The 27,830-nt window shown below is 40.7% G+C and overlaps 1 protein-coding gene and 1 long non-coding RNA gene across 2 annotated transcripts; one reads left to right on the top strand and one right to left on the bottom strand.

The window, feature by feature from the left end:
• Positions 1-278: 278 nt before the first annotated feature.
• LOC124869563 lies at positions 279-2,453 on the bottom strand. Its single transcript, XR_007038614.1, has 3 exons — positions 1,794-2,453; positions 661-729; positions 279-416 (listed from the first exon to the last, which is right to left on the bottom strand). It is a non-coding gene; the product is annotated as an uncharacterized LOC124869563 (long non-coding RNA).
• Positions 2,454-17,695: 15,242 nt separating this feature from the next.
• On the top strand, positions 17,696-19,877 carry LOC124869554 (tripartite motif-containing protein 16-like). The gene has a single exon (XM_047367474.1). It carries the CDS (start codon positions 17,711-17,713, stop codon positions 19,379-19,381), a length of 1,671 nt encoding a protein of 556 aa, XP_047223430.1. The 5' UTR covers positions 17,696-17,710; the 3' UTR covers positions 19,382-19,877.
• Positions 19,878-27,830: the final 7,953 nt, after the last annotated feature.

Genomic DNA, 27,830 nt, shown 5'->3' with positions numbered 1-27,830 from the left:
ACTCAGTCTTCGGAGACTTGTAGAAGAAGAATAAAGATCTTGGTCTTCCACTGAATCTTGCAAGTTTAAGCAAGTATGGCTTTTTTCATGTTCACATGGTACTTGGACTCATACAGCTCTGCAGCTTTGTCAACATCTGATTCAGACCTCCAGTCTAGAGGTTAGATACAACATTATAACATTAGGCATCCTAATTAAAATGCTAAAACACAACTGATAATTCATGGATTAGACAATGTCTACTGCTGTTCCTAGTTGTGAATTTATTCTACCTGAGTAAATACTGTGCCGTCCTCCTCTTTTCTAACAGTGGAGGGGGTTTCTTTGTCCTGACTTCACTGTAACTATACGGTGGATCTTCTGACGTGTTTGAAGTATTTAGTTTGCCTCTACTTTGAGAGTCAACAGTGGGTAAGCTGAAAAAAAGGGTTTACAATATTTGACCCATCATCTCAAACCAAGGACCCTTGGCTGGCTGCACAGCATTTAACTAACAGTAAATTACTAAAGTGAAGTCAGTATATGTGTACTCATTCCATTTGTATAACATTAGCGCTCATGTAGAGCAAGACACAAACTGCAATTATAGATCCCTTTCTGCAAAGCTTGAATGTGCAATGATCAGTGAAAACTGAAAGCAAGATTTTTCATGTCAAATACCTGTCTGACATCTTATCACATTATATGATTCGAAACCCCACTCAAGAACATCCTCTGCTTCCACCACTGCTGCAGAGAGATTTCAGAAAGAAAACATTTACAACAGACTACATTACATATAGTAATGTACAGTATCAACATCTGACTCACAAAAGCTAAAAAAGTATCTGTTAAGGTTTTTATCATACAGAATTATGTTTAACAGCTGATTTGCAGATGTAAATAGGCTCATACAATGTCAACTCTGTTTACAGCATAACCTATCCCTGACAGGAAAAGTTTTCATTCATTTATTTTAAGAGCTCATTTCAAGCCCTGTACCATCCTCTCCTTCTCCTGTCTACTTCGTGCTGCATTGCTGCCCCCAAATATACAAAATGGCTTCAGAGATGAACGTCTAAGGTGCAGCTCCTGAGCATAAAGGTGGCCCCTTTTAAAACTAAACAGGTTAAATCCACTTATTGGTCACTATGGAGCAGCATTTCACCATAGAAATGTGCAGAACACTAGTGGTGTTCTAGTGCAGCTTATAACCTAATCAGAACCAAACCCTTATAGTACTGTGGAAATAATTATTGAAAATGTATTTTTAAAACATCAAGCTGACATCAGTCCTCAGCTGTTCTCCTTTCTGGATATTTTATAATCAATAATCTGATTTTTAAACCTTACCTCACACCCTGAAGCTCCACCTGGCTCTCCTATCTCTTCCCTTAATGTATTACAGTTCTTCTCATGATCAAATTGTTTCTGTTTAAAAAGGAATAACGAGCTAATCTGTATTTCACTAATCAGTTTAGTTTATCTATATAAATACATTTCTTCTCCACTGCTTTTCAAATACACAGTAAGAGCAGTGGTTGATCTGTTATTTGTTGCTGGTTCCAGGTACCTGATCTGCAAACACAAATTGAAAATATCTGCAATTTTTGTACAAAATTATTATTTCATTATTCTCAGTAAGGAACAATGTCTCATCTTTCTGGAGAACCCATCTATTCCTCCAAATATGATAATGTTGTACCTATAAAAAAGTGTTACAGTTTCAGTTTAATCAAAAGATGAGGAAAGTGAAGCCCACATTCAAGGGACCATTGGAACTTATAACATTTACCTTCAGGAATTTGATTTACCTTATTAGCCTATGGTTGTGTCCACATGTACTAAAGACAGAGGGTGTTGTACACAGTATGTCCTTCTGATGATGCAACCAAGATGCATCAATCTCCCCAAAGCTCCAGCAGCCTCAACTCTGTGCATTGATTCCTTAGTACATTCCCATTCAACTCTGTGTCCTTCTGCTTGAAAGCAACCTTTCACCATTCTGGATCCTGCATTGGGTCATCTGTCTTTTACTGACAACACATCACTGTCCAGTTCTGTCAGACAAGGTGCTGCAGGAAGATCTTGTTGACAACCCAAGTTCTCTCATGCGTCGAAAGATGGAAGATGCACTGACCCTCAGGAGATGAGCAGCACATGACACCGGTAGAAACTTATCACTAAGATGAGTTAGCAGGTCCTCAGAGACTTGTAGTTTAGGTTGTCCTCTTCTACTGCTAACGTTTGTCATTACAGCTCAGGGTCCCTCTTGAGAAACAGCAACACTGATTGTTTCTTGACGGCTTTAAAGATGCTTCACAGCATCCATGGGTATAGGAAGCACAGTTGATGCAGATGTGAGAATGAAAACCTCCTGATTCATAACATAATGGACATAATCTAAATCTAAATGCTGTTGACCTATTCCTTCATTTATTCCTGACTGAAGACGTCTCATTAGTTGCGCCAGAAGTAATTCCTATACAAAAGAAATCAGGGTGTTTAAAATGCAGAAATATTTTACAGCTATTCAACTTTACATTAAGTCACTTTTTCATTCAAAAACTGATAAATGTCTTTAATTAACAGTTGATATCTCCTGTTATTACACATGTTATTCATCTCTGGATGCTCTGCCTGTTCAGAACTATTAGGGTGGAGAAAATGTTCTGGTTGTCATGTCTGTTGGACAGTGTCTGCACTGTAAAACATTATTTGCTGACTAAACCAACTCAGTCTAGTTTACTTGTTGCTTTGACTTAGTTTAGTTATATCAACTGTAACTGTCAAGTTCATAAAACTTAAAGCTATTGCTACAACTTTAAGTTGAATTAACTGTTTTTAGCCATTATATTAAACTAAAAAGGATCAGTTAAGAGAAATGAAGAAATCGTTGCCCCTTATTTTATAAAGTTTTTACATTGTTACATTAGGTTGACTTAACATTAAATTTAAATTTTTATAATATCTCAGCTGGTTGGGTCGAAATGGAGATATTTCTAAGTTAATAAAGTCAATTCTAAAATGTTTATTTTTTGCTGTGTATGAATTTTTTACAACTTAAAAATGTTCATTCTTTTATTACAAATGATGTTACAATAGTGAGTCTACATAAGAAACAATATTTTACGAACTACTTTTCTGGAAGTAAAGTCTGGAAAATTTTCAGAATTCCTGCAAAAACATAATTTCACAATTTTACACTAAAAACAGAAACAAAATTCTTTTCTACCTTTTGAAAATTCATCTTTTAAATATACTTCATTTGAGAGAAATCGACAAACCTAACAAGAAAGAAGACAAATATAATTATATTAACTCTTTTAACAAATGAAAAGCAAAATCAACTTTGTTCTTAAGTTTTTCTAAAAGACAAAATCTGTTAAGGTCTCTTTAAAATCTGTCAAACATTTTTAAAGGTCTGTTTAAAATCTGTTTTAAAAAGGTTGAAGAACCACAAATACACTTTCCATTGACATTTAAACATGTGCAGTTTAGTAACGAGAATGCCTGAGTAAACTAGTTTGATCGTAGTTTTTTAGCAAGTCCATAACACTGCAGCTGATGCGAACAGACAATCCGCTATAAACAGGGCATCAGAGTTCAATGTTGTCAGGGAACAGATCCTTCAATAATGCCTTGTGGCAAACCCCAAGAAACAACTGTTACAATACTATTCCTAAACTGTACAACATCTTGCCCTGCTGACATTTATGCCTTCACTTTAACTCTTCCTGTTTTCTTCAATAGACTAAATCGTAGCAGTGTTTGGATCATATAAAGTCAAACACAGTCGCTTCACTTCAAAAGTGTATTTTTCAGGCAATGGACCCTAGCAGAGAATGAGTCAATTCTGATTCCCAAGAGAAGATGCTGGATTACTTCAAAAGTGTATTTTAGATCGTTTGGATAGTTGATGTTCAGCACCTACATCAGTCCATCAGGGTCATAAAAGTGTTGGGTAGATGACATAGGTGACCAATCAGAATGTTCTCCTCAAGAACAAGGGCAACGTCAGGAGGATGGAAGTGGTTTACTCACGTCTTCTAAGACGAGAAGATTCCTACCAGCATTACCTTGATGAGATCATCTTCATAGTCTGTTGTCTTTATGGAAAACAAACTAAAGAGAACTATAGCAGCTAACTAGAAAGAACCACTAGATGGTAGCATTGTTGTGCAAATTAATGTGTTCTGTAAAAAAGGTGATCATGACCAGACAGATATCAATTTAAGAGACATTTTAAGCAGAGTTAAGCAATATTTACAATTTTTACAGACAAGGCACACTAGTAATGCTACCTGAATGTGAATACAAATGATACAATGACCTGGAAACTTTAAAATCTAATTAATTCAAAGAAGATTTAAACGTGATTATAAATAACAAGAAAATGTTTAAAGTACTGTACAATTACACTTCATGTTCTTATGTTAGTTGTTTTAGGTAAATATACACTTCAGGTAATCTACAATATACAGTTACATTCTAAACAGATTTACATTATAATCTAATAAACTATCTATAGTTTGAATGAGAAATGTTTCTTACAACACATCTTCAAGAGACTCAAAGGTTTCTCTTTCATGCCCCATGGTCGGCCCAGCAACACAGCTGCCATTTGTCTTTGGTTTGATGGCTGTGAGAGTGCACTTTTTACTATTTTACATAATTTTAAAAGTATTTTTTGAGAGCAAAGCCAGAACCAAACTCAAATTCTTTGTTTCTGTGCACATAGTTGGTGAAATAAGCTTATTCTGATTGCATTCTGAAAGAAAGATACAGTTAATTTACATACGCAGGCCAAAGCATGAGCACAGAGGGCATACAACAGAAGCAAAAGTCTATGGCAAGCCCACGTGTGTTTCTTTTACGCCTTTTAAGACATTCTAAAAACTGTGAAAAACCGAACTTTTGGGCCATTGAACGTCACTTTTTAGCAGTGACATGTTCAATGACCTGAATAAACACCGTTTTATTCACCGCTTTATGACATCTATCACTCTGTCTAAAACAACATTTTGTTGTATTCTGCAGGACCCTCCCCATACTTTTCTCATCCACTTAATTTAAACTCTAGCAACCCAATAAGAGAAGTAGAACTGCAGACCACACTAATTCATCACAGATCAGCTGAGCTGCGAAGAAATTTGATGTATTTTTGGCAACTTCTATACTCATCTCATTATTCATTTTGGTGTCTTTAAAGTCCATTAAAGCAAACAAAATCCATAATACTTTTGTCTGAAACAAGTGAAGAACAACATGCAGTTTTGATATTCAAGTTGTGTCTGCAGTAATTTTCTCCACCAGCAGAAGGCACTCACATCTCAGCTAGCCTACAGAAAATGATTCATGGTTGGCCCATACACTTTTTAAAAAATAACTGTTATTCATGTTAACTATAGTTTAGTTTTATTTGGTGTTTTTTATCTGGTTAAATAAAGGAAATTAAATGACATATGCTGTGACCTTTTGTTATTTTTCTCTGAACCATTACTAGAACGATCCATATTCTATGTGCTGGCATGCAGAAATGACGGAATAAAAAGCCTATCAGAAATTGCAACAAAATAAAAAATTCATTGTCACTTTCACATCCTACATCAAATCCTACCTGAAACGGCTGGCTAAGGATAAGCGTAAATAAGTAAGATAGTTATTCACGCTGGTGGTAATGGCATCCGGTTACGTGAATCGGATGTCACCAAAGTTAGTGTTGCTTCGGTGTGTAAGTTTGCCAAAACAATGTAATTTTCTTTGGTCCCCTCCCCAATCTGAACAGTGACGACATGTTTTGCCGCATGCTGTCATTCAGCCGCTGGCTGTCTAGGTGGTCTCCAGAAAACGATGTGGGCTACATTGACAATTGACGAACATTTTGGGGAAAACCTGGTCTGATCCGGAGAGACGGCAACCATCCCACTTGGATGGAACAGCTCTTTTTTCTAGGGATCTGTCCGAATTTATTCGTTCTCCAAAACTCTGACAAACCAGAGTTCAGACCAGGAAGCAGGGTCGTAGTTTAACACTCCTCTCTGCAGCTTCTGTAGATCAGTTTTCAGACCTTTTATCTGATTTAGTGTTAAATACAGATAAAGTTATTATAGTGGGGGATTTTAACATTCATGTTGACACTGAAAGTGCTAGCCTAAATTTAGCGTTTAATGCTATCTTACACTCAATTGGCTTTACTCAAAACATTAACAAACCCACCCGCCTTTGTCTTCATTCTCTGGACCTTGTGCTGACGTATGGCATTGAGTGTTGGTGATTACTTCATCCTCAGCAAGTGAGACAACATTGGAAACAACTGTGGAACCTGATTTGTGTTTGGACTGTTTTGATCCTGTGGAGCTTCCTGAGTTATCAGAAATATTGATAACTCAATATCTAAACCTTCAACTTGTATGCTAGACCCAATCCCAACAAAATTATTTAAGGAAGTGTTCCCTCTGATTACCAGCCCCATTTTAGATATGATTAATCTATTTTTAGTAAATGGATATGTACCACAGGCTTTTAATGTAGCTGTAATTAAATCTTTCCTTAAGAAATCTTCTCTTGATCGAGATGATTTGATAAATTACAGACCTATATCCAATCTTCCATTCTTATCTAAAATTATTGAGCAAATAGTTGCTAATCAAATGTGTGAGCATTTATACAGCAATGACCTGTTTGAAGAGTTTCAGTCAGGCTTCAGAGCTCATCATAGCACTAAAACAGCTCTGCTGAAAGTCACTAATGATATTCTTATGGCCTCAGATAATGGACTTGTGTCTGTTCTGGTTCTGTTAGATCTCAGTGCTGCATTTGATCCAGTCGATCATAATATTCTCTTAAAAAGGCTGGAATATGCTGTAGGGATCAGGGGAACAGCGCTAGGCTGGTTAAAATCTTATCTGTCTGACAGATTCCAGTTTGTTCATGTAAATGATAAATCATCTTTAAACTCCAGGGTTAATTGTGGAGTACCACAGGGTTCAGTACTTGGGCCAATTCTCTTTACTATATATATGCTTCCAATAGGTCAAATTATCAGGCAGCAAAAGAGAAATGTTCACTGTTACGCTGATGATACTCAGCTTTACTTATCCATAAATGATGATGAGCCCAACCAGTTAGATAGACTACAAGCATGTCTTGAAGATATAAAAACTTGGATGACTTTTAATTTTCTGCTTCTAAATTCAGACAAGACAGAAGTTGTCATCTTTGGACTGGAGTCTTTAAAAAAGAAACTGCTTAGTCAATCACTTAACCTGGATGGCATTAAATTGACCTCCGATAATAAAGTAAAAAACCTTGGTGTTATTTTTGACCAGGACATGTCATTTAAATCCCTTATTAAACAGGTTTCTAGGATTTCCTTCTTTCATCTCTGGAACATTGCCAAAATTAGAAATATCCTGTCCAGAAGTGACGCTGAAAAACGAGTCCATGCATTTGTTACTTCAAGGCTGGACTATTGTAATTCTTTACTATCTGGATGTCCACAAAATGCAGTTAAAAGCCTTCAGCTGATTCAAAATGCTGCAGCAAGAGTTCTGATGAAAATTAAAAAGAGAGATCATATTTCTCCTATTTTAGCTTCTCTTCATTGGCTCCCTGTTAAATCCAGAATAGAATTTTAAATTCTCCTCCTCACATATAAAGCCCTTAATGACATAACACAAACTAAAAATAATCTCCTTTATTTAGTGAAGGAGCAGTGAATGTAACTGTCATGTATGCTGCCAATGATGCCTGGAAACCCAGAAATATATGACTAGATAATGCTTGAAGTCTCCAAATGTGATATCGACTCAGTTTAAGCTTTCACTGATACCTACAGTTCTGTGACATTCTTTTATTAGTCTGTGGGTCTGTGACTGGGGAACACCACAAAACTGTACAGCAAGGATTCCAACAGTTTTTCAGATTGAAAGGCTCTTATAAATTTCCCAGTCACAAAGATCTACCATCAGACAGTAGTGGTGGGGGGTTTCGCCGGGTGCTGGCGGTTTCTGTATAAAAGCTCAGTTTTAAATTAAAGTTTAACTAAACCTAAACTATTTGTGTCTGATGATAATAACATAAAACAGAAGTACACTACAGTATTTGACAGGGATCAAACCTCAGTGTCCCACAAAACAGGCAAGGACAAGTACCACTCTGCTAAGGACAATCTGACTTCACTGAATGTTTGTGATCAACATGATGGGCAGTTTAAGTGCAACAGTAACATTACTAACAGCACGACATACAGTTAATTGCCTTTCAAGGATTTTCTGTGTCATCTATACCTACTATCAAATTGATCATCAAACGTTCGACAAATATCTGTTGCATTTCTTTTCTTAAAAAACAAAAAACAAAAAGATGGCCGCTGATGGCAGCTTCAGAGCTTTGCTCTCTCGTTTTTACTTAACCCACTCAAGGCCTCAGAGATGATGGTGGACTTTCTAAGAACATCACTGCCACCTTTTACATTTTCTCACTTAAATGTTTTAACATAATATAGCATATTTAATCTTTCCCTGGAGCATTATTTCTAGTTTTACCCAAACCTCTTTTTTACTCTCCAATGGAGAATGGGCAATTTGATATATCCATTAATAAAACAATTGTTTTTAATTATTAGATAACACCATTCTCTTCTGTCTCCCCATGTTTTCCTTATATTATGGCATCCAGTACATCCGTGCCACCTGCACTGGCTCCTCTTGATGTGGAGGAGCAGCGGCTCTGCTCCAAGCCCCTCCTCACCCCATCTCTAAGGGAGTGCCCGACAACCCTACAGAGGAATATATATATATATATACCCCTCCTTGAACCGCCACCTTAACATGGTGGAGGGGTTTGAGTGCTCGAATGATCCTAGAGGCTATGTTGTCTGGGGCTTAAATGCCCCTGGTAGGGTCTCCCATGGCAAACAGGCTCTAGGTGATGGGTCAGACAAAGAGCGGTTCGAAACTCCCTCATGATGACTACAGAATCGAGGCACGTGATGTCGCCCGGTACGGCAGAGCCGGGGTCCCACCCTGGAGCCAGGCCTGGGGTCGGGACTCGTCGGAGAGCGCCTGGTGGCCGGGTTGCTCCTCGCAGGATCCGGCCGGGCCAAGCCCGAATGAGAGACGCGAGACCATCCCCCAGTGGGCCCACCACCTGCAGGGGGAACCGTTAGGGACCGGTGCAAAGAGGATTGGGCGGCGGACGAAGGTGGAGACCTCGGTGGCCCGATCCTCGGATGCTTAGGCTGGCTCTAGGGACGTGGAATGTCACCTCGCTGGGGGGGAAGGAGCCTGAGCTGGTGCGGGAGGTCGAGAGATATCGACTAGAAATAGTCGGGCTCGCCTCCACGCACAGCGTGGGCTCTGGAACCCATCTCCTTGAGAGAGGCTGGACTCTCTTCTACTCTGGTATGCCCCGCGGGGAGAGGCGGCGGGCTGGTGTGGGTTTGCTTATTGCCCCCCAGCTCAGCCGTCTCATGTTGGGGTTTACCCCAGTGGATGAGAGGGTCGCATCTCTGCGCATTTCGGATCCTTCTAGTCATCCACACCGCTGTCAAGGTAGCAGAGCGTGTTGCCTGGTTACATGCATCACACTGCAGGAAATCTCCAGCTCCTCCAGCTTCATCTGGCTTCCAGGACACAAGTCATCTTCCAACTGGATCATCAGCGGCCTGAAAGGTGTGAGGACAGCAGACCACCACAAGACAAAGAACTGTAAGCTGATCACTGGCGAGTGATTGAAGAGGAGGTTGAAGAACACTGTTCTTACAAGGGCACAATAATCCCTTGGGCAGTGCAATGTTATTTCAGAATCTACTTAAGGCCATCGCATTGCCTGAAAGTTAGAAATCATAAGGTCATTTGCCTCACTGCACACACACCACAGTGAGAGACACATAGGAAACATACAGGGAAGACCTCTACACATTTGCACATAACCTTTCTCTGGATGATGGACTGGTGACGTCTGCAACAGAGAGACAGTCAAACATGCGCCATGATGCTTATTCTCCTTAATTTCTTAATATTTGGTGGCTACTAGGAGCTCCTTTGCCTGGACAGCAAGGGTCAGCCAAATTCTTTTCTCCCATTTGACAGCGAAACTGACTCTGAGGAGGAAATCTCGGATGCTTTATCTAACATTCATGTTTATTGCTTGATATTTATCATTATGGTATTATTACAAATTTGAAATGTGTTCATTTCCACCGTTGTTTAGTTGGACTATGGAAGCCTAACTTCCAGCAGGGTAGAGTTCCTGTTTCTAAACATATTTCTAGAGGAGCTTCCTACGACTGCCCACCTGTACCAGCTTGGTAACAGGGCAGCTTGAAGCCACTCAGGAGAGGCAGCAGGATTTTTGAGTTTTGTTTATGATTTGTTTTCTTTGAAAAAAAAAAAAAAATAACTTTGCTTTCAGTACCAAAAGAAAGGACATTCCACTACAAGGTCACGATGCAGCTATATGGAAGATGGTCTGTTCTGATGCTAATGATTGGTATTGCAAGTATTTTATTACTCTTGTATTCATTTGGGGAAAGATAGCAAAGATAATTTGTGGCTAATCTGATTAATTACGCCAATAATACTAATCAGCTGATTCGAAGAGAGATTCATCACTTTTTTGTGTTTGTTGTTTGATTCTACGTGTTACTAATGATCAACCATTGTTGGTACCTGTTCCTATTGATTCTGTTTCTATTCCAGCTACTGTCTTTCCAGATAGGCAACATAACCAGCTGGTGGAGGTTATTTTTCCTTGGGTGAGGAATTATATTGTAAGTTAAAGCAGAAATGTTAGTAGATTTTCTAGTGAGCCTAATTTAATATGTGCTACTACAGTAATTCTTTATAGATTTGGGGGTAATAGGAATCAATAAGAGATCCAGATATTTGTATCGCACAGGAGGAAAACATACCTTATTTCCTTGGGAAGACAGAAGGTTGCAAAACTATTATATCTGTTTCATGTGCTTTAATCGACAGACATAAATTTGAGTCATATCCTATTGGAACTGCTGCTTATACCATTTCAGGATCTTTGGTCCCAGATCCCTTTGTGTTAACTCTTAATCTGACAGCCTTACCGGATTGAAGTAAGTTGTATGGCATGGCAGGTAAATTAACCAGGGTTCTTGTTACTTTTCCTAGTAGAGATGGGTACTTATGTCCTAAGAACATGGTTTGGATGTGTGGAAATAGATCATATCTGTATCTGCCTGCTAATTGGTCTGGAGTATGTTATCTAGCTCACTTACTACCTACAGTCACAACTTATAATTCAATCAGCCCATTATTAGAGAGGAAGGTTTCACTGTTCTGACCGAGGAGCAGCCTTTTTAAGAGAATATTGTGATCAACCTTATCAAATACAGCACTGAGATCTAACAGAAACAGTACAGACACAAGTCCATTATCTGAGGCCATAAGAATATCATTAGTGACTTTCAGCAGAGCTGTTTCATTGCTATGATGAGCTCTGAAACCTGACTGAAACTCTTCAAACAAGTCATTGCTGTGTAAATGTTCACACATTTGATTAGCAACTATTTTCTCAAGAATTCTAGATAAGAATGGAAGATTGGATATAGGTCTGTATTTTTTCAAGTCATCTCAATCAAGAGAAGGTTTCTTAAGTAAATGTTATGATTCTGGCATGTCTGCTCTACCCTGTCTCCCTGGCTGCAATCAGCTGATGAGATGCACCTGGTGGCTGCTGCAGTGCTGTGCAATCTGTGGCATGCCATACACCTGTGTCTGCCCTGATATATACTGACTCTTACAAGCAGACGGTGCCAGATTTTTGAAAACCATTGTATGAGTAGATATCCAGCGTTCCTTCCTGTCTGATCATTGTTCTTGACCTTGCCTTGCCTTTTTGGATTTATGCCTCTGCCTGCTCCCTGTTGGATTATTTGGATTTTGGTTGTCGACCTTGTTTCCTGCATCTGGTTTATGCCTCTGCCTGCCCCTTGCCTGACGCCTCTTGTTCCGATCGTTGACCCTGTTTCTGTCCTTGGATTATTGAGCCAGCCTAGCCCTCAGATTATTCAGCCTGGAGTCACTTCTTACCTGTGTTGTGGAGATCACTGCCTGCCGCCCACTGAGGTTTCCCCTCTGGGTTTCAAGTTCCACTCAAGACAAAAGCAGGTTAGTGACTTTTCACATTCCTGCAAAATCTGGAGAGACTACAAGTCACTAATCCCTCTTTCTGCCTCAGTGATTCCTGGAAGCTGTGAGGAGTGTTACCTGTGTGACGTTTTCCTGTGGCTGAATAAATCTTTTAAACTTTCACTTTTGTGTCTGGCTAAATCTTGGGTCCGCCTTTTTCTGATTCATAGCAGTAAAGGTTTAATTACAGCTACCGTAAAAGCCTGTAGTACATATCCATTTACTAAAGATAGATTAATCATGTCTAAAATGGGGCTGGTAATCAGAGGGAACACTTCCTTAAATAATTTGGTTGGGATTGGGTCTAACATACAAGTTGAAGGTTTAGATGAAGCTAATATTTCTGATAACTCAGGAAGCTTCACAGGATCAAAACAGTCCAAACACATTTCATTGTTGACCATTTCAGGATCTTTGGTCCCAGATCCTTTGTGTTAACTCTTAATCTGACAGTCGTACCGAATGGAAATAAGTTGTATGGCATGGCAGGTAAATTAACCAGGGTTCTTGTTACTTTTCCTAGTAGAGATGGGTACTCATGTCCTAAGAACATGGTTTGGATGTGTGGAAATAGATCATATCTGTATCTGGACTATGTTATCTAGCTCATTTACTACCTACAGTCATGACTTATGATTCAATCAGCCCATTATTAGAGAGGAAGGTTTCACTGTTCTGACCGAGGAGCAGCAAGCTCTTAGAACGATGAGTTTGCAAACTAGAATGGCTTTGGATTATCTGTTAGCTGAGAGGGGTGATGGTTTTGAAGAATTTTCCTTTAGTTGTGATTATCTTGTAATCAGAAGAAAGAAGTTGTAATGGAAATTCTTTTATTAAATGTTCCAAAGTGTTTGACCTTTAGGTTACCTCACTCCTCAGAACATCTGTGTTAGAGAAGGAAGTTGTAAAGCCATTATCAGAAGTTTAATGGTTAAAACACATCCTGGAGGGTTGTGTCTCAGGAAGAACAGATGGTGCACTCTCCTCTAGAGGTTGCCCTTGTTACTCTAGTTGCTTTTTCTGAGCTCAGTGTGACATACCTTCTTAGAGGAGGAGCAGTAATACCATGAAGAATTTTAAAAAGTAAGCAAATGTTTGCATGCATAATAAGGTTATTAAAATTTAAAAAAAAATTATTTTGAAAGAATATGACAGTTGTGATACTGTCTACATTTCTTGTCATGAATTTTTATTGCACGTTTGAAGGTTGATTCAAGAGGCTTTAAAACTGTTTTGCATACCTGCGACCAGCTAATCACACAATACAGAATATGGGAAAAAATCATGGAATTTAAATACATATGTGATGCTTCAATGGTAAGGGATCCTCAGATAAACCTAAAATTTGGTTACTCCCTCTCACTCCTGATTGTTTATTTCCCCCCTAGTGTTGTCACCCTCCTCGTTCATTGCTCCTTTGGTTATGGTTGCTTTCTTAGTTTTGACTTTGTATGGTTTTCTCTTTGTCATTATTACTATTATTATTATTATGATTATTATTATTTGTACTCTGTTTATCTTATTTCTCCAGTCCCTCTGGTTAGGTTGTGTTTACTTATTGTTTACATTTTGTTTGTTTACATCTTAGTCCTCATGTTCTCTGCTTCCCTTCCTGTCAGTTCAGGCTGTGTGGTGTTAGGTTTGCTGTATGGGTTCATTTTTCGTTCTTAGGTTATGTGTTTCTTATGTTCCCTCTAGTTTTTCGGTTCATGTTTATTCTTTACTCTCATGCTTCATTTGGTTATTTGTTTATAGCTTCGTTTCGGTATTGTTTATTAGTCCCTTCGTCATGTTTTAATCTATGTATTGTTTTCACCTCTTCCCTATGCATTCCTGCCTCCTCGTCACACCTGTTCTTAGTTCCTTTATTACCTGCCTTTGTTCTCGCCCTGTATATTAGTTGGTTTTGTTTCATTGTCCTTTGCTGGTTTCTTCGTTCACTACTCTAGACACTACCCTCATCCATGCCATGTGTTCCTGTAGTGTCTTTTGTAAGTTTTGGATCTCGACTCTGGTCAGTACCTGCAGTGTTTTTGTTACGTTTATTACGTTTGAATAAAGCTCATGATTATTTCGTAATGCTGCTGCCAAGCTCTTGCCTGTGCTTTGGTCCACCCCAAAACCCCACCATGACAGCAGGAACCAGCCAAACGGACCAAGCGCACAAAGTGGAAGAGCTGAACAAGTGGGTGCAGCAACAGGAGGAGACCCTACGGGCCTTGTATGGTAAGGAGGTGGAACTTTCTCCCTCGCCCTTGTTGTTGGAGGAGATGGAGGAGTGTTTCGGTGAGACTGACTGGGCAGCTTTGGATTTCGAGCCGGGTCAGAACCGCACCTCTCCAGTACACTCCTCCTCCAAGCAATGTTGCCCTCGCTGCAAGCGCTCCACCCCAGCAGCAGCAGCCCTGGCGGAGCTCGTCACGCCCACAGCAGCTTCGCCTCAGCTCTCGGCCGGAGCGACTCCGGGCGAGCTCTCCTCGTCCTCAGCAACACCTGCTGAGCCATTCACGCTTGCAGCGGCTCCAGCCGAATCATCCCCGCCTCCTCCAGCCGCAGCAGAGTTTCCGGCTGGGCAAGAGCCCAGGACGACAAGGGCAGCCGCCTCTGGGAAGGTTTGGGTGGGCGCTCCTATGCTTCCACTGAGGGTCCACCTGCCACGGCATCCTCGCGACAGCTTTCTCCAGCGTGGGTCCAGTCCGGACCGGAGATTCCACGGGAGGAGCTCATGAAGCTGCGGGTGATGGACTTTGCAGGGTACCTGAGGGTCTTTCCTGAGGACTTGGACTTTGTGCACCTCATTGTGGAGGCAGAGTTCCTCGGAAGGGGTTGGCTCGATGCCCCAGTGCCACTCTCCACCAGAGGACTGTTCGCTCCCCTCCTCGAGGCTGCCGCCAGGTCTACAGAGCCACAGCCTGCCGCCGCCGGGTCTACAGGGCCACAACCGGCCGCCGCTGGGTCTACAGGGCCACACCCGGCTGCCGCCGGGTTGCCATACTTGGAGGAGTACTTGGAGCCCGTGAGCCCGTGGTCGGGCTGCCTCCACCATCACGCCATGTTCCGGAGGAACCCTTGGGCGGGCTGCCTCCACTTCCTCGCCTGATTCCGGAGGAGCCCGTGGGCAGGCTGCCTCCATTTCCAGGTCCCGAGCACCTTCTCGGTTTTCTCAGGGGGTGCTGACTGAACTTATGCATGACACACCTCAGCCTGGCCAGGCCTCCAAGCCTGACACACCACAGCCAGACTCCAAGCCTGACAGACTACAGCCAGACTCCAGGCCAGGCACACCTCAGCCAGACACTCCAGGGTTCCTCCGAGGCCATCTCCCTGACCCAGTTCCTGGAGGGCCATCCACCCTGCTTGGCCGACATCCGGATCTTCTGTCTGGGTCCAAGCCGGACGCCAGGCCCAAGCCTCTCCGGGCCCTGCCTAGGTCCAAGCCTCTGTGGGCCCTGCCTGGATCCAAGTCTCCGCCGCGGTTCTCGCCACACCGCAGACCACCAAGGACCTCGCTTCGTGGGTTTTCCTGGCCACGTTGCAGATGTGCGGACCCCTCGCTTCGTGGGTTGTTCTGGCCTCGCCGCCGGCCTCCTAGACGCCGGCATCTTCGCCGCCGGCCTCCTAGATGCCTGCACGTTCGCCCCTGGCCTCCTGATAGCCTGCACGTTCGCTGGCGTCCTGGACCTGGTCCGGAGGGAAATTGTGATCAGCCCCTGTGGCTTGTTTTGTTTGACCTGGATTTTAGTTTCTGCCCATTGGTTTGTTTTTTGGTGTTGGACTCTGGTTTGTCCCCAATTGGGTCAGTTTTTTGGACGTTGGTGCTGCATTTTGCCCTCTGTGCGAGGCCTCCTCCGCCAGCCCATGTTGGGTTGTTTTTGTTTTGATAAACTTATTTAGTGAGGCATCTCTTTTCTTCATTAATTCCCAGAGTTTAGCATTAAACCATGGTAAACTCTGTTTTATACGTTTGAATTATTTTGTCTTTTAATACTTTAATACAATATTTCTTGAAACTGATATTAGATCATTGCAGGGTTGTTCATATGATTGATTTTCTGTTATTTTATTCTGGTTAATTTGCTGTATGTAATTTTCCAATAGAGATAAATCCTTCTTTGAGATAAATTTGGTTCTTTTTTGGTTGATTTTGGTCTCTAAATCTATTTTTATTTAACTTTCTTGCAATTAGTGTGAAATTATGGTCAGATAATCCTGTTACTAAATGATATGTTTTCCCTATTCTTTCTGGTTTGTTTGTAAAGACAAGGTCTATAAGTGTTTGAGTAGTTTTTGTTATTCTTGATGGTTTATTTATTATTTGTCTCATTTGTAGTGATTTCATAATGTCATCAAGATTTTTCTGCACATTTTGTAAAGCCAATTTACGTTAAAATCGCCCATAAGTAAGACCTCTTTTCCTTCAAACATTTTAAGCATTTTAAATAACTCTGAATAAAATGTATTTGGGGCATTTGGGGGGCGATAGATGGCAATTACAACAAATGACATTTCATGAGAAAGTGTAATTTTAGCTCCTACACATTCTAATACATCGTTTTTTATGTCAATTTCATTACTTTGGATATTCTCTTTCACATATATCAACCCCCCCCCTTCTATCACAACTATGTTTTATATCCAGGAACGGTAAACACATATAACGGAGTTGTGGGATGTAGCCATGTTTCTGTGAGGCAAAGATAGTCCAGATTTGAGTCCATTAGTAAATGCTCAATTTGTTCAGTCTTAGATATGATGCTCCGTATGTTTACTACCAAATGTTTGCTACCAAACATTTGCATGCTGATGATTGCCAACACGTACAATACATTCAATGTACAAAGTAGATGTTGAAATTTGGTGTTTTTTGGAAAGAAAGGCTTTATAAAACAGATCGATATCAAGTCAAGTACATTTGATCAAGTTATACATTCTTCTCTATTTGTGGTTCTGGTTCTGGGGATGCAGAGAAGACCTGAACAAGAACACCTGAGTAGTCTGAGAGGTTGATACACTGACAGCAAATCTGCCATTCAGTCATTTATAAACAGGCAGGATTATTTTAAAGTCTGTTCTCTGAGCTACAGGGTGTCAGTTTATGGACTTTAAAACTGAGGAGATGTGCTCTACTTTCTCTTTTTCTTTCATTCTCTTTTTGTTTTTTCATACTTTAATGCGACACTTTGAGGAGCTTGTTATTCAACATGGATGTTTTGTCTCACTGTAGGACCTTTTTAACATGGTTACTCTCTTTAATGTAGGCTACTGTGCTTTATTTTTTATTTTTAACACAACACAATGTCTGCATATATCCTACGGTATGTCATGTGTCTCCACATATCATATTACTAATGATGGTGGGCGGCCATGACCAAAAATGCCAGGGCCGTGTTTGGTCCCAGTCCAGTTCTGCTTGAAGCTGGGTGGAAACAAGATCTGCCCGATGGTGAAAACTGATTGGTTGCAGCCTCTCTGCACTGAGACGTGATTCGTAGATCAGAGCTCCAGACTGTTTTTGTATTTAGGAAGTGAAACTAACACAGTCACTGAGACTGAGAGGAGAAATGGAGCAGCAGGCAGTTCAGGTGGACCTAGAAACCTACTCCTGTTCGATCTGTCTGGATCTACTGAAGGATCCAGTGACTATTCCCTGTGGACACAGTTACTGTATGAACTGTATTAAAACACACTGGAATCAAGAGGATCAGAAAGGAATCCACAGCTGTCCTCAGTGCAGGAAAACTTTCATACCGAGGCCTGACCTGGAGAAGAACACCATGTTAGCAGCTTTAGTGGAGCAGCTGAAGAAGACTGGACTCCAAGCTGCTCCTGCTGATCACTGCTATGCTGGACCTGAAGATGTGGCCTGTGATTTCTGCACTGGAAGAAAACTGAAAGCCATCAAGTCCTGTTTATTCTGTCTGGCCTCTTACTGTGAGAAACACCTTCAGCCTCATTATGATGTGGCTCCATTACACAAACACAAGCTGGTGGAGCCCTCCAAGAACCTCCAGGAGAACATCTGCTCTCGTCATGATGAGGTGATGAAGATGTTCTGCCGTACTGATCAGAAGTGTATCTGTAGTCTCTGCTCTGCGGAGGAACATAAAGGCCACGACAAAGTCTCAGCTGAAGCAGAAAGGACTGAGAGGCAGAGAGAGCTGGAGGTGAGACGAGAAGAAATCCAGCAGAGAATCCAGGACAGAGAGAAAGATGTGAAGCTGCTTCAACAGGAGGTGGAGGCCATCAATCACTCTGCTGATAAAACAGTGGAGGACAGTGAGAAGATCTTCACTGAGCTGATCCGTCTCATCCAGAAAAGAAGCTCTGATGTGAAGCAGCAGATCAGATCCCAGCAGGAAACTGAAGTGAGTCGAGTCAAAGAGCTTCAGGAGAAGCTGGAGCAGGAGATCACTGAGCTGAAGAGGAAAGACGCTGAGCTGAAGCAGCTCTCAAACACAGAGGATCACAACCAGTTTCTCCACAACTACCCCTCACTGTCAGCACTCAGTGAGTCTACACACTCATCCAGCATCAATATCCGTCCTCTGAGATACTTTGAGGATGTGACAGCAGCTGTGTCAGAGCTCAGAGATAAACTACAGGACATCCTGAGAGACACATGGACAAACATCTCACTGACCCTCACTGAGGTGGAGGTTTTACAGTCAGAACCAGAACCAAAGAGCAGAGCTGGATTCTTAAAATATTCATGTGAAATCACACTGGATCCAAACACAGCAAACACATGGTTGTTACTATCAGAGGAGAACAGGAAGGTGAAGAGAATGGATCAACTTCAGTCTTATTCTCGACATCCAGACAGATTCACAAATTGCCTTCAGGTTCTGAGTAGAGAGAGTCTGACTGGACGTTGTTACTGGGAGGTGGAGTGGAGAGGAGAACTAATTTCTGTAGCAGTTGCATACAAGAACATCAGCAGAGTAGGATGTGGGAATGAATGTAGATTTGGATGTAATGACAAATCTTGGGCATTAAGATGTTCCCAAGACAGTTATAGATTTGTTCACAACAACATCTGGACCTCCATCTCAGGTCCTGGTTCCTCCAGAGTAGGAGTGTACCTGGATCACAGAGCAGGTCTTCTGTCCTTCTACAGCGTCTCTGAAACCATGACTCTCCTCCACAGAGTCCAGACCACATTCACTCAGCCGCTACATGCTGGAGTTGGAGTTGGGTTGAAATCTTCTGCAGAGTTGTGTAAACCCAAATAGATGTTCTGTCTTGTTTCTGATTGTTGATCAGGGTTCATGGTTCTGATGTCTCTGCTCTGCTGTTCTGTTCTTCTTCATTGTTCTTGTTTAAATGTAGTTCTCTGTGTCTGTGTTCCAGGAACCAGAAAGGATTTCACTGCTGATGTTTTCTTTCATTCTTATTTGACACAGAAATATTTCTCCACATGAAAATCTAAACTTCTCTGGGCTCTAATGGTTCTGGTTTCATATTTGTATTGATGTATTTGTATCTTCTGGTTTCTCTTCCACTGTTCTGCAGAACAAATGTTGTTCTTGTTTAAATCAGTTGAGATTGAAGTGAACTGAACTTGCTTCTGGTTTCTTTATTGTGATCCAAAGAAGAAAACTGAAACTAACATCAACTTAGAACTGATGCTGTTTTCTTCTGAATCCTTTAGATTTAGATCAGAAAAATATATGTCTGCTGTTCTGTCTCTTTGGATTTCTTCAATAAAACAACTTGATTCCAGAGAAATGTGGAAAGTTTTCTTTTCATTCTAACAATAAATTGTGAGTTTTGTCGTCTAAAGAGCAGAAACATTTCCTTCAGAGTGTCTCATGTGATGCTGGATCAGATCAGATGTTTGGTTTCACCTTCATTCATCAAGAACATCCTCTGCTTCCACCACTGCTGCAGAGAGATTACAGAAAGAAAGCATTTATTACAGGAACTGATCAGTTCACCTGTCAATACAAACAAATATCAATTCAATTAGTGATTTTTATCCATACATAAATGGCTCAGCATACTTATGAGGAAGAAAGATGTTTAAAAACTAACTTGCAGATGTATGAGGTATCGGACCAGATGATTAAAATCAAGTGATGAGGCTGAGTGCTATAGAAGGTGCTGAAACCTACGGCTGTACGGAAAGAAGGAAAGACCCCAGGAGAACATCAGAGTACAGATAATAAGGTTCTTTGCTGCACCTGGGGACACACTGAAGGGAAGAAAGTGATTTATTAAGATGTAGGGTAGCACCTCTGCAACGATGGATGACAGTGACTGTGTTTAAAGTTATTAAATGAAAAAGGTTTAAAATGCAATTTAAGGACATGGTACTTACAGTAAAGGATACAGGTTTATTAGTACTAATTCTTTTTCTCTTTAATATTTGTGAAGTTGTTTTGTAGGCATCAGCAAATTGTTAAATATGGTAAGTTTTGGTTTTAAGGCAGTAAATGTATTTTCTCTGTAAGAGGTCTATGGGGCAACGCAAAGAGAAAAGCAGCATTTTATTTTGCAGGAGTTGTTTTCCTGCAAGAGATTCATTCATCCAAACATGATGAAAGGTTTCAGAAATCACAATGAGGAGATTCGACATTTTCTCCCACGGATCAGATTATTCTGCTGGTATAGAAATGTTGCTAAACAGATTTGATGGAGATATTCTGGAGTCTGTAGTGTCAAATGAAGCTAGTTATGAAGTTAGATAATTAACAATTTATTATTGTTATTGTTTATGGGCCAAATAATACAACTCAGACAAAGAACGATTTTTACGATTTCTCCCTAAAACTTGACGTTCTGAAAGCAAAATATTATGAATCTGGTGGGAATTTTAATGATGTTTCAGATAATATTTTGGACCGACACGTTCCAAGGTTTACATCAACATCATCAGGTTTCAAAGCTACCGTTGGAGTAGGTTTGGAGATTACTCAATTTAAAATGTTTATTTTAAATCAGTTTCATTGTTGATCCCCACAACATATCAACATTTGCTAATAGAATTTGAATTGTATTTACTATGCAACATTGTAAAGTGTTGGAGCCATCCATCTTGGTCGCACATTTTGACGCACGCAGCTCAACAGACGTCGCGGCTCTGACGTCACTGGGAGTATAAACCAGCTGAGATGCAGAGTTTCGGGGCCATTTCCCACCTGTCACAGGACAGCGCATGGGAGGCGCATTTCTGGTGAGACAAGAGCTCGTAGGCGAACTTTTACTCCACAAGGCCATTCCCGGAAGAGCTTTAAAGCTGGAAATCTGTCTGATACGAGAAGATCAGAGGATTTATTTGCCAATGGAAGACCACGCCACAACCGGCGCAGGTGAAAACCTAGAGAGGTTCTATGTCCAAGGAGAAGAGTTTCCTCCTTGTGTATGCAGTCGACTAAAGGTTTTTCATATTTTCCCCTCGTGGACGGATGAGAAGTTACTGTTTTTTTTTTCTTTAATTCGATCACTGACGCGTGATCCCCATCTCCCCTCCTTTTCTTCAGACCTGATCCATCCTCAACCGGTGGAGAGAAGAAATCAACTTCAAAGTAATAGGTGCATTTAGAGGTCTGGGCAGGATGAGGCAGTTAAGGTGATGTAGGATCACCAGTAGTTAATCTAAGGTATTAACTTGTTGCATGCAATACTGATTGAATCATGTTATGCTGAGCTGTGTTTTGATTTGCTGCTGAATTGTGCGTGGTTAATGTTTGTCCGGCTGATCCCAAATCAGGCAGGAGTTAGAAGTTGGACTTTTAAAAGTTTTTCATTCAAGGCAGCTGTGGTCTTGGCCTCGCCCGACCACTCTTTGTTCCAGTTTTATTGCTGGAGATTTTCCTCTGAGTTCCCGCCTCAGAGTTTTATGACCCTTTGTCAAGATTTGGGGCGATCAGCTGGTTGTGGCTAAAGGGGCGTGGCCCCACTGTTTTATCAGCTGATCGCTGCAATCGAGACATCAACACGACAGGAGAATTTCTTTCCATTTAACCCAAATTACACATTTTGTCCATAAACTACTGGTTTGATCTTCATAGACACTAAATGCATATATATATTTTTATTTTATTATTATTGTTAGGTAGTCATTGTTATTCCCTTTGTGTAGAACGGTGCTTGTTAGTTAGGTGAAGGTTTTTGGACCAGAATAATGGTATTTCAGGATTATTTGGCTTCAATAAATCTTCATATATATAATTAAGAGAAGCGTTTGTGTTTTAGTGATTAAGTGATTTATCTGTCAAAACAAGATCAAAGTTCCCCCACCTTCGGTGAAATGGTTGAATAAACAGTGACAGTTTGTGGTTTTGGTTAATGACTTGTAATTATTAAAGAGCTTTGAGCCCATAATCACAACACCAGAGGATATCTCTGATTTCTATTGGTAAGTAATGATTTTTGGTTAAGAAATAATTTTTTTTCATATTATGATTTTAAATTATAATTCTTGATGAATATCAATTAATCAATAATCATAATCCTTACAAAAGTCACATCTGAAAAGTAAATCAAACGTTTCACAGTATCAGCAATCAGGAAGCAACCAGTCAGAAGATTGCTTCCTGACTTTCAATTTATTGAACCATTAGTAGATACAGGTCTCTGCCATCTGACTGTGATGGAGCGAGGGGATTGATAATGGGTTTCACAGACTCAGATGCAGACTGTTCTTGTACAGTCACTTTTCCAGTGCAACATCTGACCACTTATTCTGAGTTTAGAAGCTTCATGACTGAAGCAGTTTGATATGGTGGTGGATTCCACAGAGGTTAAGATAAATATTCCTTTCTGAAAGCAGTACACACTGGGGGACTAATTATTCTTTCCCCTTCAGATTTTGGTACTTTGCTCACTTACAAAATAAAATTAAAATGAAAAATTTCATTTTAATGGAGAAACACAATATGAGCTAAAATTCTAGAAAAAAAATCATTGCATTAAAGTTTCACAATAAATTCTGCCCAATTCCGTGAAATGAAATCCTCATTTCTGTTAGTGTTTTGTCAAGACAATATTCTGCCGCTCTCAGTGGAAGTGAAACCAACATCAGCAACCTTTCAAAGTCAGAAGGACATGAAATGAACTATTTCCTTGTAGATGATGTTCTGAAGATTGGCAGCTCAGAGTCCAGCGCTGATGAAACTAACAAGTCTTACTGAAACTGTCCACATGTTCAGCTTGTTCATGTTGAAATGTTGCGGTTTTGGCACCATGTGTAGTTTCAATGTACAAGTCATGGCCGTGTTCTCCAGAATGATCTGGTGGATTGACGATTCTCTGAGGTTCTGCAAGGGTGTCCTCATTCTTGGGCACTCAACCTCGGGGAACACAACTGCAGAGTGTCCTTCTTGGAGCCCTGCAGTCTCCCAGTCAATCCCAGGGTACTGAAAGTCCGTCAAGTCCAGACACAGAAACAGTTTTCAAATTCTTCAAAACCATCACCCCTCTCAGCTAACAGATAATCCAAAGCCATTCTACTTTGCAAACTCATGTTCTAAGAGCTTGCTACTCCTCGGTCAGAACAGTGAAACCTTCCTCTCTAATAATGGGCTGATTGAATTATAAGTTGTGACTGTAGGTAGTAAATGAGCTAGATAACATAGTCCAGACCAATTAGCAGGCAGATACAGATATGATCTATTTCCACACATCCAAACCATGTTCTTAGGACATGAGTACCCATCTCTACTAGGAAAAGTAACAAGAACCCTGGTTAATTTACCTGCCATGCCATACAACTTATTTCCATTCGGTACGACTGTAAGATTAAGAGTTAACACAAAGGATCTGGGACCAAAGATCCTGAAATGGTCAACAATGAAATGTGTTTGGACTGTTTTGATCCTGTGAAGCTTCCTGAGTTATCAGAAATATTAGCTTCATCTAAACCTTCAACTTGTATGTTAGACCCAATCCCAACCAAATTATTTAAGGAAGTGTTCCCTCTGATTACCAGCCCCATTTTAGACATGATGAATCTATCTTTAGTAAATGGATATGTACCACAGGCTTTTACGGTAGCTGTAATTAAACCTTTACTGCTATGAATCAGAAAAAGGCGGACCCAAGATTCAGCCAGACACAGAAGTGAAAGTTTAAAAGGTTTATTCAGCCACAGGAAAACGTCACACAGGTAACACTCCTCACAGCTTCCAGGAATCACTGAGGCAGAAAGAGGGATTAGTGACTTGTAGTCTCTCCAGATTTTGCAGGCATGTGAAAAGTCACTAACCTGCTTTTGTCTTGAGTGGAACTTGAAACCCAGAGGGGAAACCTCAGTGGGCGGCAGGCGGTGATCTCCACAACACAGGTAAGAAGTGACTCCAGGCTGAATAATCTGAGGGCTAGGCTGGCTCAATAATCCAAGGACAGAAACAGGGTCAACGATTGGAACAAGAGGCGTCAGGCAAGGGGCAGGCAGAGGCATAAACCAGATGCAGGAAACAAGGTCGACAACCAAAATCCAAATAATCCAACAGGGAGCAGGCAGAGGCATAAATCCAAAAAGGCAAGGCAAGGTCAAGAACAATGATCAGACAGGAAGGAACGCTGGATATCTACTCATACAATGGTTTTCAAAAATCTGGCACCGTCTGCTTGTAAGAGTCAGTATATATCAGAGAAGACACAGGTGCTTGGCATGCCACAGATTGCACAGCACTGCAGCAGCCACCAGGTGCATCTCATCAGCTGATTGCAGCCAGGGAGACAGGGTAGAGCAGACATGCCAGAATCATAACATTTACTTAAGAAACCTTCTCTTGATCGAGATGACTTGAAAAAATACAGATCAATATCCAATCTTCCATTCTTATCTAAAATTCTTGAGAAAATAGTTGCTAATCAAATGTGTGTGCATTTATACAGCAATGACCTGTTTGAAGAGTTTCAATCAGGTTTCAGAGCTCATCATAGCAATGAAACAGCTCTGCTGAAAGTCACTAATGATATTCTTATGGCCTCAGATAATGGACTTGTGTCTGTACTGGTTCTGTTAGATCTCAGTGCTGTATTTGATAAAGTTGATCACAATATTCTCTTAAAAAGGCTGGAATATGCTGTAGGGATCAGGGGAACAGCGCTAGGCTGGTTTAAATCTTATTTGTCTGACAAATTCCAGTTTGTTCATGTAAATGATAAATCATCTTTAAACTCCAGGGTTAATTGTGGAGTACCACAGGGTTCAGTACTTGGGCCAATTCTCTTTACTATATATATGCTTCCAATAGGTCAAATTATCAGGCAGCATGGGATAAATTTTCACTGTTACGCTGATGATACTTAGCTTTACTTATCCATAAATCCTGATGAACCCAACCAATTAGATAGACTACAAGCATGTCTTGAAGATATAAAAACTTGAATAACTTTAAATTTTCTGCTTCTAAATTCAGACAAGACAGAAGTTGTCATCTTTGGACCGGAGTCTTTAAAAAAGAAACTGCTTAGTCAATCACTTAACCTGGATGGCATTAAATTGACCTCCGGTAATAAAGTAAAAAACCTTGGTGTTAACTTTGACCAGGACATGTCATTTAAATCCTATATTAAACAGGTTTCTAGGATTTCCTTCTTTCACCTCTGGAACATTGCCAAAATTAGAAATATCCTGTCCAGGAGTGATGCTGAAAAACTAGTCCATGCATTTGTTACTTCAAGGCTGGACTATTGTAATTCTTTACTATCAGGATGTCCACAAAATGCAGTTAAAAGCCTTCAGCTGATTCAAAATGCTGCAGCAAGAGTTCTGATGAAAATTAAAAAGAGAGATCATATTTCTCCTATTTTAGCTTCCCTTCATTGGCTCCCTGTTAAATCCAGAATATAATTTAAAATTCTCCTCCTCACCTATAAAGCCCTTAATGATCTAGCTCCATCATACATCAGAGATCTGATTGTTCCATATGTTCCTAACTGAGCACTTTGTTCTCAGACTGCAGGTTTACTGGTGGTTCCTAGAGTCTTTAGAAGTAGAATGTGAGGAAGATCCTAGTTATCAGGCTCCTCTCTTGTGGAACCAGCTCCCGGTTTTGGTCCATGAGGCGGACACCCTGTCTACTTTTAAGACTAGGCTTAAAACTTTTCTTTTTGATAAAGCTTATAGTTAGAGTGGCTTAGTTTATCAGGGAGGGAGCCTTCTTCCCTCCCTGTTGGTTGGAGTAAGGGGGAGTCAGGTTTATCCTAAACAGGCTCAGTTATGGTTGAGGTGCAAACACACCCTCCATTTCTGCTACCTGTATGACTCCTTCTCTTTTCCAATGGTTATAATCAGTCTGACAGAGAGAGGTATCCCAATCCTTGTGGTTTTTAGTATAACAATGACCATCAGTGGGACCCTTTGTGGGGTGCCTTGGGACGACATTGTTGTAGATAGGCGCCATTTAATTAAATAATCTGAACTAAAACTATCTGTGTAGTTATGCTGCTATAGGCTTAGGCTGCTGGAGGACATAATGACCACTTTCACCCTCTTCGCTACATTCTCACACTACTCTCCAATTTCGCATTATTTGCTGTTATTTCAGCTTTTAACTTTGTTCCCTCTCTTTTCTCTTTCTAGAAGCTACATCTGGCCTGACTCTGTGTCTACCTGTGACACCTTTCTGGAGAGGGGCATCGTCCGAGTTTCTGCTGGCAACAACTTAATGCTTACCCTCTACCAATGATCCACATGGCCATGTCTTTTAGTGTTTAACCCTTTCTCTCTCCTATTTATGGTGATTGACTGAGCTTTTACTGTAACTAATTATATGTGCTCTCTTTTATACTCTAACCTTGAAAACTGGCTCAGAGTTTATCTGTTCTCTTTCTAGGTGAAACGACTAAAGGAGCTACATCCATTAACATTTACTTTTACTTCCCATAGAAAGTACTCCTGGATCAGTGCTTCTTTGTTCTCTTTGTGTCTCTGTTCTGTTCTCTCTAACCCCCAGTCGGTCATGGCAGATGGCCGCTAACACTGAGCCTGGTTCTCCTGAAGGTTTCTTCTTGTTAAAAGGGAGTGTTTCCTCTCCACTGTCACTACATGCATGCTCAGTATGAGGGGAGGCTGCAAAGTCAACGCCCATGACTGTCCACTGTCTCTACATGCTCATCCAGGAGGAGTGAATGCTGCAAGTCACTGACTGGATGCAATCTGCTGGGTTTCCTTAGACATAAAAACTTTTTATCCAATTTGAATAAATAACTAACTCTGACTGCACTGTTCAATGGTTAGGACTAATTGGAATGTATGTACCTGACTTTTGTGAAGTGCCCTGAGACAACATGTGTTGTGAATTGGTGCTATATAAATAAAACTGAATTGAATTGGTGTACAAGTCCTAAAAACAACCTGTGGATGGACTGTAAAAGTAGATGTGATACCTCTTAGAATAGATAAAACATAGGAGTTAAGGTTAGAAGAAGCTACGAATGGTGGAATAGTAAAGTCAATTATGCTTTAGAAAGTTCCAAACAAAGAAAGCGTATTAATTAAAAACAAGTGTTATCCACTGTTTACAGTTACCAGTAAAACTCCCATGATTGAGACAGAAGAAGACAAACAAGATGACATAATTCTACCTATGGTAAATACCACGCAAAAATTAATTGCACCCACTGCAACAGTAAGCCAATAGCAAACACTACACACAATACAATACCTCAGTGGCACCCACTAAAACCGCATTATGTACGTCGCATAAATTAACTTCGGTGAGATTG

Source organism: Girardinichthys multiradiatus, chromosome 6 (genome assembly GCF_021462225.1).
Source record: "Girardinichthys multiradiatus isolate DD_20200921_A chromosome 6, DD_fGirMul_XY1, whole genome shotgun sequence".
Taxonomy (NCBI): Eukaryota; Metazoa; Chordata; class Actinopteri; order Cyprinodontiformes; family Goodeidae; genus Girardinichthys; species Girardinichthys multiradiatus.
Note: the sequence above shows the minus strand (reverse complement) of the source record. Positions and strands in the feature narration are given on the sequence as shown.

Bases quoted from the DNA above. Each gene is read 5' to 3' on its own strand.
- LOC124869554 (XM_047367474.1), top strand. From the start codon at position 17,711: ATGGAGCAGCAGGCAGTTCAGGTGGACCTAGAAACCTACTCCTGTTCG.